The 15,776-nt window shown below is 41.2% G+C and overlaps 1 protein-coding gene across 1 annotated transcript in view; it reads left to right on the top strand.

Annotated features, from left to right (window-relative positions):
- Positions 1–264: 264 nt before the first annotated feature.
- colgalt2 (collagen beta(1-O)galactosyltransferase 2) overlaps positions 265–15,776 on the top strand; it is a 52,531-nt gene continuing 37,019 nt past the window's right edge. The window contains exon 1 of the mRNA XM_062980728.1: positions 265–753. Within this exon, the coding sequence (XP_062836798.1) occupies positions 476–753 (278 nt within the window). The 5' untranslated portion in view covers positions 265–475. The remainder of the gene's footprint in view (positions 754–15,776) is intronic.

The following is a 15,776-nucleotide window of genomic DNA, read 5'->3' as shown; positions in this document are numbered from 1 at the left end:
TTTAACACACTGCGCCACCTAGGGCTCCTCTGGATTTTATATGGAAGTATACAGTCCAGTTGAAAGCAAATAACGTGGATGATCTGCTTTGATAGTCCGGATTATATGGCAGTATAGACGGGAGTATAGGATAAACAGACAATCTGGGCTGTAGGGCAGTGTGGATCCAGCCTCTGTTTTCTTGAACCAAAGGAGGACCATGGAGGCTTTGGGCAGAGCATGTCACTCACGCTCTCCAGCTGCTGGCTCTTTCCTCGCTGCCACCAGGGCTCATGCTTGCTCTGCTGGGCCGCCAAGAAGAGAAAGCACGCTTTGTTTGTTTTTATTTGCCTCCCGAGCTACCCAGAGGAGGCCGGGCGGCGCGTCTGGGGCCACCAATCCGCCGGTGGCAAAGAAGGAGGGACTCCTCCTCCTCCTGCTGCTCTTTGAGCAAAGTGCAGCAAGAGAGCGCGAGCCAGTCCCAGCCTCCCGAAAGATGGCTGCACGGAGCCCGCGTTTCTCCTCCACCTTGAGGCGGCGGCGGCAAGCCCTGCTCCTCCTCCTCCTGCCTCACCTTTCCTTCTCCTTCGGCGCCGAGGAGGAAGGCGAGCCGCCCGTGCTGGCGGACCCCGAAGGCTCCCCGCTGCCCGAATCCGCCTTGCAGAAGCCCACCGTCTTCCTCGCCATCCTGGCCAGGAACGCCGCCGGCTCCTTGCCCCATTTCCTGGGCTGCCTGGAGAGGCTGAGGTACCCCAAGCCCAGGATGGCTGTCTGGTGAGTGGAAAGGAAGGGAAGGGAAGGCCCCTTCCACACAGCTGAATACAATCCCACACAGAACTGGATTATATGGCAGTGTGGACTCAGGTAGCCCAGTTCTAAACAGATTATTGTGGGATTTTCTGCCTTGATATTCTGTGTTATATGGCTGTGTGGAAGGGCCCAAAGACAACTATGTAAAATCCACATTGAACTGGATTATATGGCAGTGTGGACTCAAGTAACCTGGCTCAATGCAGATATTGTGGATTGTCTGCCTTGATATTCAGAGACCCCTTCCACACAGCTGAATAAAAACCCACATTATCTGCTTTGAACAGGATTACATGGCAGTGTGGATTCGGATAACCAAGTTCAAAGCACATATTGTGGGGTTTTCTGCCTTGATATTCTGTGTTATATGGCTGTGTGGAAGGGCCCAAAGACAGCGGCATAAAATCCACATTGAACTGGATTATATGGCAGTGTGGATTCAGATAACCCAGTTCTAAGCAGATATTGTGGGATTTTCTGCCCTGATATTCTGGGATATAGGAATGTGTGGAAGGGTCCTCAGATAACTCAGTCCTAAATATATATTGTGGGATTATCTGCCTTGATATTCTGTGTTATATGGCTGTGTGGAAGGACCCAAAGACATCTGTGTAAAATCCACATTGAACAGGATTATATGGCAGTATGGACTCAAGTAACCCGGCTCAATGCAGATATTGTGGACTGTCTGCCTTGATACTCAGAGACCCCTTCCACACAGCTGAATAAAAACCCACATTATCTGCTTTGAACAGGATTACATGGCAGTGTGGATTCGGATAACCAAGTTCAAAGCAGATATTGTGGGGTTTTCTGCCTTGATATTCTGTGTTATATGGCTGTGTGGAAGGGCCCAAAGACAGCGGCATAAAATCCACATTGAACTGGATTATATGGCAGTGTGGATTCAGATAACCCAGTTCTAAGCAGATATTGTGGGATTTTCTGCCCTGATATTCTGGGATATAGGAATGTGTGGAAGGGTCCTCAGATAACTCAGTCCTAAATATATATTGTGGGATTATCTGCCTTGATATTCTGTGTTATATGGCTGTGTGGAAGGGCCCAAAGACATCTGTGTAAAATCCACATTGAACAGGATTATATGGCAGTATGGACTCAAGTAACCCGGCTCAATGCAGATATTGTGGACTGTCTGCCTTGATACTCAGAGACCCCTTCCACACAGCTGAATAAAAACCCACATTATCTGCTTTGAACAGGATTACATGGCAGTGTGGATTCGGATAACCCAATTCAAAGCAGATATTGTGGGGTTTTCTGCCTTGATATTCTGGGTTATGTGGCTGTGTGAAAGGGCCCAAACACATCTGTGTAAAATCCACATTGAACTGGATTATATGGCTGTGTGGATTCGGATAACCCAGTTCAAAGCAGATATTGTGGGGTTTTCTTCCTTGATAGTCTGGGTTATATGCCTGTGTGGAAGGGCCCTATGTTGAATGGGTTTGGGTTGAGACTCTATGGAGATATTCATTGAAGAGCTCTAGCCAAATGTGCTGCAGAATGTCCCGCAAAAAAAAGAAAAAAGCTTTTGCAGTTTAATAAACTTTTACATACAGGAGCCCCTGGTGTGCTGTGGGTTAAACCGCTGAGGGCCCTTCCACACAGCCCTGTATCCCAGAATATCAAGGTAAAAAATCCCATAATATCTGCTTTAAACTGAGTTATCTGAGTCCATACGCAGATAATGTGCGGTTTTCTGCCTTGATATTCTGAGATATAGGGCTGTGTGGAAGGACCCTAAGCTGCTGAATTTGCTAACTGAAAGGTCGCCGGTTTGAATCTGGCGAGTGGGGTGAGCTCACGCTGTTAACCCCAGCTTCTGTCAACCTGGCAGTTCGAAAACATGCAAATGTGAATAGAGCAATAGGTATCCCTCCGGCAGGAAGATAACAGCGCTCATGCAGTCATGCTGGCCACATGACATTAGAGGTGTCTACGGAGAACGCCAGCTCTTCGGTTTAGAAATGGAGATGAGCACCAACCCGAGTTGGACATAACTAGACTTAGTGTCAGGGGAAAACCTTTACCTAAACTTTTAGTTTTTTTTATGGTAGAACCAATTAAGGAATGAAATGTATAACCCTGGAACAAAAATTTGTTCCATAGTGTTATTAGCCCAACTTGATACAACTGAGGCTGGTTCTGCACTGCCATGCAATGCAGTTTGAACTACACTAAATGGTCAGAGACCCATCTAATGTAGTCCAGTGCTGTTCAGATGGGTCTGCATTATTTGGCAGTGTAGAACCAGCCTGGATCCCTGAAGGAGGGCATTAAAGTTTACTCCACAGAAACAAAAGTAGAACGAAATCTCCCTTTCCAACAGCTGGAGGCTTTGGCCTCTTCTGCATTGCCATATAATCCAGATGATCAAAGCAGATCATCCAAGTTATCTCCTTTGAATTGGATTATATGAGTCTGCACTGCCATATAATCTAGTTCAAAGCAGATAATCTGGATTTTATATGGCTGTGTAGAAAGGGTTTTGGTCTCTTCTTATCCTCTGGTGTTTTTTGGCTTGTAGAAAACCTGCAGGCAAAGGTGTAGAAGTTTCCTCACAGAGAGTTTTACTACCTGTTCATGGCTGCACTTCATACCACAACCATATGTCACTCTGACTTTAAAGTTGGCCCTCTGAAACCTACTAAAGAAGGGGTTCTTGAGGGTCTGTGGAAAGATTTCAGGGGGTCTGTGAGTTTGAATGCAGGGAAAATAATCATATTATCTTTCAAATAATCCTTCCAGTGAAGTGTTGTGTGATTTCTGAGCTGTATGTCTGTGTTTGAGCAGATGTTTCATTTGCATCTGTGGTTGGCGTCTTCAGAGGATCTGATGGTAGATGCCAGCCACAGATGCAGATGAAATTTTGGAGAAAATGCTGCTAGAACATTGCCGTGTGGTCCAGAAACCACACAATACCCCAGTGATTCCAGTTGTGAAAGTCTTCGACAAAGCAATGCTTCCATTAATTTAAAAACGGGCCAGAGTTGAGCACCATCTCTGAACTTGGAAGCTAGGAAGAGTTAATACTTGAATGGGGGACTGCCAATGAATACCAAGTGCTGTAGGCAATATTAAATAGGACTGAACAGATGAAACCACCTCTGAGGATTCTTTGCCTAAGAAAACGTTGTGTAATTCATGGGGTTCATGGGGTGGCCATACCTTGATTATGTGGCTGGAGTTGAGCTTGAGATTTGTTGGAAAGCACTCACTGTGTAGTTGCCATCTCTACCAGGAGAGGGGGGCAGAGCTTGGATTTACTGGACTACAGCTTTCAGAGCCCCTGCTGCATCATGGCCTGTGTAAACTGGGAGTCCATAAGGTCTCTTATGTTTTTGCCTGTCTTTCCACCATTAACCAAGGAGATCGTCCGTTAGATTTTATGCAAAAAGTTGTTGTTGTTTGCCGTCAAGTCATTTCCTACGTATGACAATCCTAAAGTTGGATCTTCACTGCCATATAAAATCCAGATTATCTGCTTTGAACTGGATTATATGGCAGTTTAGACTCAGATAATCCAGATCAAAGAAGATAATGTGGATTTTCTGCTTTGATAATTTGGATTATATGGCAGTGTAGAAGGGGCTTAAGATGGCCCTGCCACAGGGTTTTCTTGGCCAGATCTGCTCAGAGGAGGTATACTATTCTTTCTTCTGAAGCCAAAGACTGTGAGTTGCCCAAGAGCATATGGTCAGTTTCTGTGACTCGTTGGGGTATCAAACCCTGGTCTCCAGCATCATAGTCCAACACTTAGACCACTCAACCATGCAGGCTATGGCAGGCTGTAGCAGCAGCCTTATCTCCTAAGCCTATCCTTGCTTCCGACTGAAGGTACTCACTCTGTGACTATCTCCAAAGTCGTCAGCATGAGAAAACACTAGATGATAATCTAAAGTATGTTTTTGGGAGGACAGGGCACATGTGGTAGAAGGAAAGATGGATCCCCCTGCCAACTCAAGCACTTAGTAGGGGCAGGGAAGGAATGGCTTGTCTGAAGAAGGAATTGCATAGACAAACAATGCTGTCCTACAAGATTTATTGTGTGATGCTATATTCGGAGTTCAGTGTTTTCCTTATTCCATGCAAGTGGGCAGATGCCTGTCTCTGTATGAATCCCACCTCCATGGTATGTAGAGCAAGGGTGCTTCCAATCCTTTTTTAATTATTATTATTATTATTATTATTTTATTATTTATTTCTATCCCGCATTTCTCCTGAAATGGGACTGAAAGCAGAGAACAATACAAAGACAAAAAAATTACATGACCATACAAATAAACATAATCAACAAACCACAGCATATCTAATGAAAATTATATAAAAATAAAAAAAACCCACAATATGTATAATAAATAGAATATAAAACACAATTTAAACATTCAGTAGATTAAAAACCCATCTAAGCTCCATTCCTTTAGGCCGTAGTCAAGTCCTGGTCCTAACACATGCAATTTTCTCACCCTAACCTATTCCACAGGATGGTTGCGAGGATATATTGAGGAGGAGGAGAGCCGTTTAGGTTGGCTTGAGCTTGCTGAAGGAAAGGCAAGAGATATACATACCAAATCAGTCAAAGAAATGAAATCAAAACCTCTTGCAATGGGTCACAAGATCACTTTGACTGAAGAGAGTTGCAGAGTTTGGGAAGATTACGGTAGTTTTTTTTGGAATAGCTCCCAGGATTTCCAATTGAGTACGCTGTTAGTCCAAAAATGTTAATGTTTCCAAGCTTTGGCAGGGATCACATGAACTGCAGTTACAAACCAAGTAGAGTTAAATCCCATGAAGTTCAGTAGCTGATGACAGTTTTGAGATCAATATGCTATTTGTTTTTTGGCCCCTCTCTTGATTATACACATTTTGCCTACCTATATAATATCTGCTCTAAACGTTTAATAAATAGTTTTGATGTTTCAGTAGGGCTTGGGCTGTCGTTTGGGCGATGCCATGGGGAGGGGGTGAAGGTGGAGTCTGGCCATGAGCTGGAGTACACACATACACACCAACAATGAAGATAAATTCCTCAAATTGGGGAACGGAGGATGATGGCCGCGGGCTTGGACTTGACACTGCCCGAGTGGCCACTGCCACTACAGCCTGTGGACTATTGGCGAAACACAGTTTGAAAAGCTCTATCTTAGAAAATTGGCCCAAGTGTATTTGTGTACAGTACTTGAAAAACTAGTATCTCCATCAGTATGTTTTGTACATGCTTTTAGCTTTGTTAAAGAGGGACATAAGAAACTGTCTTAATATAGTGAGTCAGATCACAGTCCATCTCACCTAGCATTGTTGACACTGACTGGTGATGTCTTTTCCCAGCCCTGTTCAATGATTCCATGGATTGAAACTGTAATTTTTGCATATAAAACATATGGACTCCAAGGTTTTGGGTTTTTTTTAAGCTCTAGGTCAGAAGTCTTCAGGCTTTTAAAACAGAAGGCCAGTTCATGGTCCCTCAGACTGTTGGGGAGGGGGGACAGCATGGATGGACTATAGTTCGGGGAAAAAATGAACTAATGCACACTGTACATATCTTATTTATAGTGCAAAAAGAAAATGAAAAAATACAATATTTAAAATGAAAAACAATCTTCACCAACATAAACTTGCCAGTATTTCAGTTGGACATGTGGACCTGCTTTTGCCTGATGAGATAGTCAAGTGAATTAGGATTGCGATTGTTGTGTGCCTTCAAGTCGTTTCAGACTTAGGATGACTCTAAGGGCCTTTCCAGGCAGGCCCTATATCCCAGGATCTGATCCCAGGTTTTCTGCTTTAAACTGGATTATATGAGTCTTCACTGCCAGATAATCTGGGATAAACAGAACTCCTGGGATCAGATCCTGGGATATAGAGCCTGCCTGGAAGGGCCCTAAGACCCCTTGCACACTGCTCCTATATGCCAGGATCTGATACCAGATTATCTGTTTACACCTGAACATCTGCATTTCTCCACCTCAAAATGCTTTTCAAAGAAGGCTGGAGGGCAAAATGCCCTGGAAAATATGCAAACCTGTCTTTTTTCATCATACCTAAGAGCATTTCCTTCTCTGTTAAGTTTGGGGGACAAGTCCTGATTTGATTGGATGTCATCTGGCACATGGGAAAACTTTAGAATTTCTTCCACCAATGTGAGCTTTTGGGCTTTTTAAAAATGTTGTGGGTATAGTCATGTTGTGGAAATTTTGGGGATTTTATAGAATATTGGAAAAATACACTGACAGTTGCCTTGTGCTGTGAACTAGCCAACTGTAGTATGAAATGAGTTGTTTGTGTCTTTTTGGCCAATCAACCTGTCCTGTTTCATTCTGTGTCTCTCAGTTTACACTAGAAGTGAGCCTTCTCAAGGGGGGTTATTTATTTATATTTACTTGATTTATTTATATGCTGCCTTTCTCCCAGAGCGGGACCCAAGGCAGCTTCCAAAAAACAAGCGGGCTTCCAAAAGGTTCACAGGACAGTTTTGGTTTGATGAGTTGACCAGATTCATGTAAGTGAGATTCTTCCGCAGCCCTAGTCAAGATGCTCTAGAACTGTGTCTCAAATTTAGGCCCTCCAGATGTTTTGGACATCAATTTGAAAAAGTCCCAGGTACATAATTATGGAAAGGGAAGTCCCAAACATCTGAAGAATTAATGTTTGAGCACCACACTATAGAAACTGGAGGCCTGAGCAACAAGTTTGCCTTGATAGTTGTGACTAGTTACCTTCCTGATACATTTTGATTACTTTGCGGGGTGGGATGCCTGAAAGTCTTAGTTTACAGCATGTACACAGACCACAAAATTCAGTTTGAAGCATTCAACGATGCAAAAAGAGCCTGATTTGCCCTGGACTGATTTGGAACCTGTACAATTTAATTCATTTGGGGAAATTGGGGTTGCTGTTTTTTTGTGCATTCTGTAACTATTATTCTCTTTGTCAAAGCTGGATGAAATTTCACAGATTCAGTATCTCCTTAGGAGCTGCTTGATGGCAACTTTTTAATCCTGTTCCGTACTGCTAACAAATCCTCAGGAGTGCAAAGATTTGGAGCCTTCAATCTAGACCTCTTCTCAGTCCCAATTGACCCATTTTGTTTCTTGGTTCAGGATTTGTCCAAATCAAAGTGCGCATTTCCCTTTCACTCCCGTGAAAATGTTTTCACTTATCCGGACCTTAGACATAATAGAATAAAGCTATGTCATTGGTTAGGAATTTGGTGTATGGATGAATACAAAGGAAGGGATATTTTTAGTTGAATAGTTTTAAACATGATCACAGTCAATGAAGTTGGTTGGTAAGATCTGAACAGAAAGAACATTTATATGCTTGGGAATTGTTCATTTTTCTTAGTGTTGCTGTCTCAGGATGGAAAGATGCTCATTAATCTTGAGAGGCTTCAGGGGATGAATTTTTTTATTGGCTCAAAATATATGGAATGTATTCCTTTTTCATTTATTTACTGTTTAAAAAGAAAAGGCTGTCTTCAAATATTCTGTGGTTCTTCCTTTTAAAAAATGCCAAGATATACTTCAATTATATAGCTACATTCCACCTTGATCATTAATATGCCTTAAAGTATTACTAAGAGAGTATTATCAATATCTATATCTATCTATATACATATAATAAAAGTGAAAATTGTATGTATGTGACAGGGGCATCCACTTTCACAGACAAGCTCCCGCCTCCACAAACAGCCATAACCCACAGTGCTGAGGAGACACCAATGGCTTTCCCTCTCTCCACTGACATTTCAGGTTATAGTGAACACCGTAAATATGTCCAAGAGCCCTGCCAGTGTCCTCCACAAACGCCATACTGCCCTCCACTCAAGTGAAGGCTTTCATTTGGGGACAATTTCCTCCACCAAAGACACATCCCAGTGTTCCTTTCTCTCTCTCTACTAGTGTGGAATTTGCATGACTTCGCCCATGGCCTCTCCCTTAACCCTTTCCTACTATTTCCTATGGCTCACAGCAAACAGAGAGGAATTGATCAGCAACTGAATACACTGGAGGTGTTTAGGGGACTGACTCAACAGGATTAAAATTGTAGTTCACCCTGTATCAAGATAGAGCATTATCCCATTTCGTTATCTGTTTTCTAATGGGACCATTCATAAAATCCAAAATCAACCAATGACCTTTTCTAATAAATAGCACTGCGAATTACTTAACCCGGGCATCACTGGGTACCTAAGCTAGTATTCTATACATTTGAATACATTTGTTACAGATACCAGATTATTGAAGACAGTTTGTTGGTATGTACTTTTCTAAGTAAAGATTCCAAGCTCTCTCTCTTGGGGTTGGGGAAGTGCAGTGTCCCTTTGTGTTTTCCCCCCAAAAATTTGGAATAAAAATGTTTTAAATTGGTCCAGAGTGCACCCAAAAATATGGTGTCCTTCATTTAACACCATCCCCAAACAATAAAAACTAGCCCCAAATTGTCTAAATATCTAAAGTGGAAACTGAAATGGACTTACAGTCACTTTATTTACTGTTAAGCCTTGACTACAGTGACCAGAATAAGAGACTTGCAATCTACCTTGTCACTAAATGCCCTGTGCTTGTCTTGCATGCCTAGAGCTATGGTTTCCCTGTCTGAGTCAATGTTCTTGTAGTATGGTCTTTTTCTTTTCCTACTGTCTTCCACTCTGCCAGTCATTTTTTCTATTATTGGTTTGTCTGATATATAAAAGACCCAGTTCAGTCATTTATATTCTAGATGGAGTTTTGTCTTGAACTCAATTTAATTAGTTCTCTGGTTTACTCTTTGTGCAGATACCTGCTTAAAAAAATCACAGTTGTAAACCAGTGTTTTTGCCTCCCTCCAGCAGACAACAGTCTTGTGGACTTTCTCTTTTTACCCATCCACTCTTTAATATTTCTGCAAGTGAAAGTTGCACATGGTTGCAATCTGTTTTTAATTTAATGTACTATGACCAAATAAAAGTTTCCCATAACCTAAAAAATGGTGTGGTCATGGCTGGAGGATGATCTATGTGCAGAAGATCAAAGCTTCTATAAACTCTGTTTGCACAGTAGCTGTTTACAAAACTGAAAATCGACTGGAAGTCAGGTCGAGAAATTGATAACTTTGTGTTGTTAATTGAGGGCAAAATGGTCTGAGGCCCCTTCTACTTTGCCATATATTCAGATTATCAAAGCAGATAATCCACATTATATGCTTTGTACTGGATTATATGAGTCTATACTGCCATACAATCCAGTTCAAAGTAGACACTCTGGATTTATATGCAAATACAGTAGAGTCTCACTTATCCAAGCTTCGCTTATCCAAGCTTCTGGATAATCCAAGCCATTTTTGTAGTCAATGTTTTCAATATATCGTGATATTTTGGTGCAAAATTCGTAAATACAGTAATTACAACATAGCATTACTACGTATTGAACTACTTTTTCTATCAAATTTGTTGTATAACATGATGTTTTGGTGCTTAATTTGTAAAATCATAACCTAATTTGATGTTTAATAGGCTTTTCCTTAATCCCTCATTATCCAAGATATTTGCTTATCCAAGCTTCTGCCGGCCCGTTTAGCTTGGATAAGTGAGACTCTACTGTATAGTAGGGGCCTGAGAATCTGAGTCTTTATTCAGTAGCTACAAAGCTGGTGTGCAATTGTGCATGGTGTGCAATTGTTCTTGTAGTATTGATTTTGCACCCCAGCTGCTTTTTCTTCCCCCTAATGTTCTAGATTTTGTTCTTTCTGATGTTTTGAACTTCAGTTTCCAGAAGCTGTAAGCAATATCACCAATGTGCTAGGATTCTGTCAGTCGAATACCAAAACAGCCACCCCGGATTTCTCTTCCCTTGTTTTAGACTCATGTTTCTACATTTCACTAGCGAAAAACGGCTGGAGAGAGGTCTCCAAGGGCAGAGCAGTGGGCAAAATAATGATTAAAGCAGGGTCTTTGCCAAATACCTGTGCATATTTGTACCTTCAAATCTCCTGTCAACTTACGTCAGTCACATTAATTTAATCGAGTTTTCAGTTTCCTCCTCTGAAACATAGCCTACAGTATCTGGTATTTGTTGACTGTCTCCGCTCCAAGTGTATCCACAATCACACGGGTTCCGGTGTCTTTTGGGTATTGCAAAACACCTAGGCCCCTTCTACACCACCATATAATCCAGATTATCAAAGCAGATATTCCACATGATCTGATTTAGACTGGATTATATGAGTCTACACTGCCATATAATCCATTTCAAACCAGATAATCTGAATTTTATATGGCAGTGTAGAAAGGGCCCAAGTTCCATCTATGAGGGAAGGAGAGAAGCGGGTGTTTATCAGTTGGAAAATGTGGATAGTAAATTGTTAAAAGGTTTAAACAGTGTTCCTCTCAATGTCAATAGTAGGTGATTTCAGTCTGCACCCCCCCCCCCAAACTTCTCTACTGATTTGAGTCCATGAATTATTCATTGCTGAGCTTCTGGAAAAGGTAAACTCCAGCCGTGTCCCTGGAGGAATGCTAGCAGTAGACGTGTGGAGGGGTTCCATTAACTGTGAAGGAATAATTGGACTTGATGAGTTGTGAGTCTAGAAAGTGCTGAAAAGAGGTCTCTGTTGTTCCCCAGGAGTGAATTCAGGCTACGCATATGCATGCACGCACGAGTATGGAAGGATTTATTGGCCAACTGTATTTGATGCCAATGATATTTCAGGGATTAAGAAATGAATAATAGGACGTTTTACCAAGTATTTAGTATTTCTAATCGGACTCTTGACTTAATTGTTTTCTTTCATATTTTCTGTGTTTGTTCAGTTACATACATTTATAAAAGCACTTTTCCTAAATGCTCAAACCTCCTATGTCAGGCTTGTCCAAACCTTTTGCAAAGAGGGCAAGATTAGGTGGGGGCCAATCATTCAGCCTGACATTTTTAAAAACCATTCACATTAAATGCAAATGAACTATTTTATTAAATATTTATTGTAAATGGCATACTTTTCAGTTCTTCACACAGAACACAAATAAATCTAAACACTGTCGGTCTCTTTTAAGAGAGGAAGAAGTAGGATATAAATAATACCATCTATAATTTATGTGTAAGACATTTTTTAAAACCATTCACATTAAATGCAACTATTTTATGAAATGTTTATTTCAAATGGCATACTTTTCAGTTCTTCTTATCCCAGATTATTTGGCAGTGGAGACTCATGTAATCCATTTTAAAGCAGAGAATCTGGGATCAGATCCTGGGATCAGATCCTGGGCAGTGTAGGAGGGTCCTTAGCAGCCTTCCAAACAGGCCCTATATCCCAGGAGCTGATCTCAGGTTTTCTTCTTTAAACTGGATTATATGCGCCTGCACTGTCAGATAATCTGGGATAAACAGAAAGCCTGGAATCAGCTCCTGGGATATAGGGCCTGTCTGGAAGGGCCCTGAGAGGTTCTGATTTGTTTCAGTTACAATTCTCCTTCAGGTACTGCTATATATAATGCGTATGATAGCATATTTTACTGCTTTGTTAATATTGCTCAAGTCGGGGGAATATTACTCTCCAGAAGCTGGGCTGCAGCTCCTGTGGTTTCTTGCTGTTGGGCTATGCTGGTGAGAGCTTGCGTGGTTTGAAACTCGAAGAAAGATCTGGAGATCCAGATGTTGCCTGTGTCATCACTCTTGGCGTGTCTACCACTGGTTCTCAACCTTTGGACCTCCAGACGTTTTGAATGTCAGATCCCAGAATCTCTCAGCATTGGTCATCTGTAAGATGAAGTCCTAAAATCTGAAGGACTAAAGGTTGAGAATAGAGGAATAACCCTACACCCTGGGTATATCTCTACTGTCAAGTACAGGCTAGCATAGAGAGATAGGCAATTAATGACTCTCTGGGTTTTTTGGACTGCAGTTTCCATAAACCATAACCAGCATAGCCAAAGGTGGGGGTGATGAAAGATACAGTCCCAACAATAGTTGGAAATAGACATGTTGATTATTCTTTGTAGGGCAGGAGGCCTGTTGGAAAGACAGCCAGTAGTTGTGTGGATGCCTTGGAGCCCGATAGAAATGCTTACTTAGGTATGGAAGTCCAGACTTAAATCTACACTCATTCATCCAGAAGCTTAGTGGTGAGCTTTGTGTAGGTCTGCTTCATGCCTGTAGGAGCCTTTAATTGTAACATTTGGGAATTAGTAGTGCAGACTATAGCAGCAGGGGTTTCTTCACAATTGTTTGATCCTTCCAAAAAGTCTCCCTGTGTAAAATAGTTTATGGACATTCTTGTAATGGGTTGCATGAGCTTTGAGTAGGAAACTCTTTTTGACAGCTTAAAAATTATGCCCTTATAAATAGTATTTGGTTACTGGAACAATCTAAGATCATTTTCTCTAGCTCACACATGGGTAATAATCCTAATGTGCTCTTTAAAAGTTTCCTTCTCCCCCGCCCTGTGTCCTGGAACTGAGAGCCATTGAATTATTCATCTCAAAGGACAAAATCTGAAGACACTGGATGTTTTGTGGATATGAAAATATTTGATGCCTTAAGCACTTTTCTTCTGCTTGCAATATTTTTTCTTTATTTTAAAGAGGGTTAACTTGACACTATCTTCATTAGAACATTAAATAGAAAGGGGGATGGGGATTTTGAATCATTTGGTATGCCAATAAAATGGAGTGACCTTCCTAGTACGTTGTTATTTTAGGGCAGTGAGATCATCCCTGTCTACTTGGCAGTCTCCAACTTAGGGCTGTTTATGCAAAATAAAGTTGTTGCCACAATTGGTCTTCACATACCTGCATCTTGAAAGACAGCAATTGTACAGGGTGTTTTCTTTTGTCTGTGCCATTTTCTTCTGATGGGGATTTTCCTATTATGGATCCATGTTTACCTATAAGTGGGAAATTGGAACAGATCCAAAGAATGTCCATCCAGATGTTTTGGCCCACAATTCCCATCAGACATAACCAGACATGGTCAATTAAAAGTGATTGGGTGAGTTCAGAACATCCATAGGGCCAAAAGTTACTCATCTCTGCACAAAGATATGTATTAGTCTTACAGCCAGATGGAAGTATGACATGATTTTATGAACAAGCCTAACCAAGTAGACAAGTGTTTGTATCAAAAGCAAGAGCCCATAATGTAGAGCCAAAAATCGATAGAAAGGATCTGTCATCAGGTACATAAAAATGGGGAGAGCTTAGAAATGCCAACCCCAAATGGCAAGAGATCACCAGTAATAAATTAATTAACCTGAGCAGTTGTATCTTACCCATACCTCTATGCATCTGATAGATTGCTCATATTTTCTCTACCTATCTAATCTATCTATTAGAGATGTGCGAGGTATTTGCTTCATCTGTTTCATTCGTCTATTCGTTTAGTATCGTCCATCCGGATGCACAAAACGAAAGATGCCACTTTTGGGCGAAACAAAAGGCGACACGAAAGAGAAAGCTGCACGATCACCATGCTTGCTTTCGTTTTCCTTTAGTTTCAGGCCGGGTAACAATAAGCAGGTACTGACAGAGGGCTGCTTTCGCATTACAGCTGATGTGTGCCAATGGGTGTTAATAATATTAATATTAATAACAATAGTTACTCTGGGACCCTAATCTGAGTCTGAGAGAGGGCTGCATTCCCATGACAGCTGATGTATGCCAATGGGTGTTAACAACAACAACAACAACTCTCTGGAGAAGACCCAAACGTTTTAAAAGTTGGTGATCTAAAAGTGGTCGAAATGCCCCTTTTAGCATTTGGGGGTTGGTGAGCCTCGGAAACCCTCCCATTGTTGCCAATGATCTGAAAACTTTTGTTTTTTCGTAAGCGAGACGAAAATTCTATTCGTATAGGCGCCCCATTTTCGGAAAGAGGGACAAATACAAAACATACAAAATGAATGAAACTTAACAAAACAAACAGCGATTCCATACAAATGCACACCACTACTATCTATGCACACATTTAAATGCCACATTTCATTTATCTAATCAGTTGTTTCCTTGTGAACAATAGTGCTCTCCTAGCTCTCCTTTCTTGCAGAATTACTTTTACAATTTGAGACCTTGGGGAAGGGAAAATGTTTACACTGAATGCACAGTAGTTTTCTTATTGTCCCTTAAAATATTACACAGACCACTTGCCATTTAAAGAGAGTAGAATTGGATAAATTCAAACATTATTATTATTGTTATTGTTATTACCCTACTTTAGCTCCCCTGAAATCGACTCAAAGCGGCTTAACATAAAAACATCAGCATAACAATTTAAAATATACAAATATACAAATAAGGAATAAAGATATAATCTGCTTTGAATGTTTGCCGTATATGTGTTGTGTAAAGCTGCTCTGAGTCCCCTTCGGGGTGAGAAGGATGGGGTATAAATACTATAAATAAATAAATAAGACAACATTAACAGAATATGAGATTCAAGGGAATTCAGTGTGTTTTTGACTGGCTCTTCACCAGCATAGGACTAGCACAGTTAACATCCAAGATGATGATACTCACTTTTCGAAAACTGTTGATGGACAGTTGTGCCCAGGGACTGAAACACTTGAATCAGTCATGAGTAAAATGGAAAGAGAATGAATTCTCCACAGGTAGATCCTTATTAACAGAAACATATTAACAAGCTGTGCAAATTTACAAGGTGGAGAGGGAAGAACTACAGTGGTTGGAGAATTCCTAAAACAGTACCCCAAGCATTAAGCTTGTTGGCTGGCCATGAAATACTAATGGTTAAGGTTGGAAGACTGGAAAACTGGTTGAGAAAGAGGATAAAATACAACCTTCTGGAGGAGGATATTGAATAGAAACACTTCACACTGAAACGTTTTGTTGGAAGTCCCAATTGTATATGCATGTCATCCGTTACAATGTCTTATAAGCACAGGAGCCTCTTTAGCAGTGATTCTCAGCCTGGGGTCTCCAGATGTTTTTGGCCTACAACTCCTAGAAATCTCAGCCAGTTTACCAGCTGTTA

The sequence above is a fragment of the Anolis carolinensis genome, chromosome 4 (assembly GCF_035594765.1).
Source record: "Anolis carolinensis isolate JA03-04 chromosome 4, rAnoCar3.1.pri, whole genome shotgun sequence".
NCBI classification, from domain to species: Eukaryota; Metazoa; Chordata; class Lepidosauria; order Squamata; family Dactyloidae; genus Anolis; species Anolis carolinensis.
The sequence above is the reverse complement of the archived record's forward strand: the minus strand, read 5'-3'. Positions and strand labels throughout refer to the sequence as shown.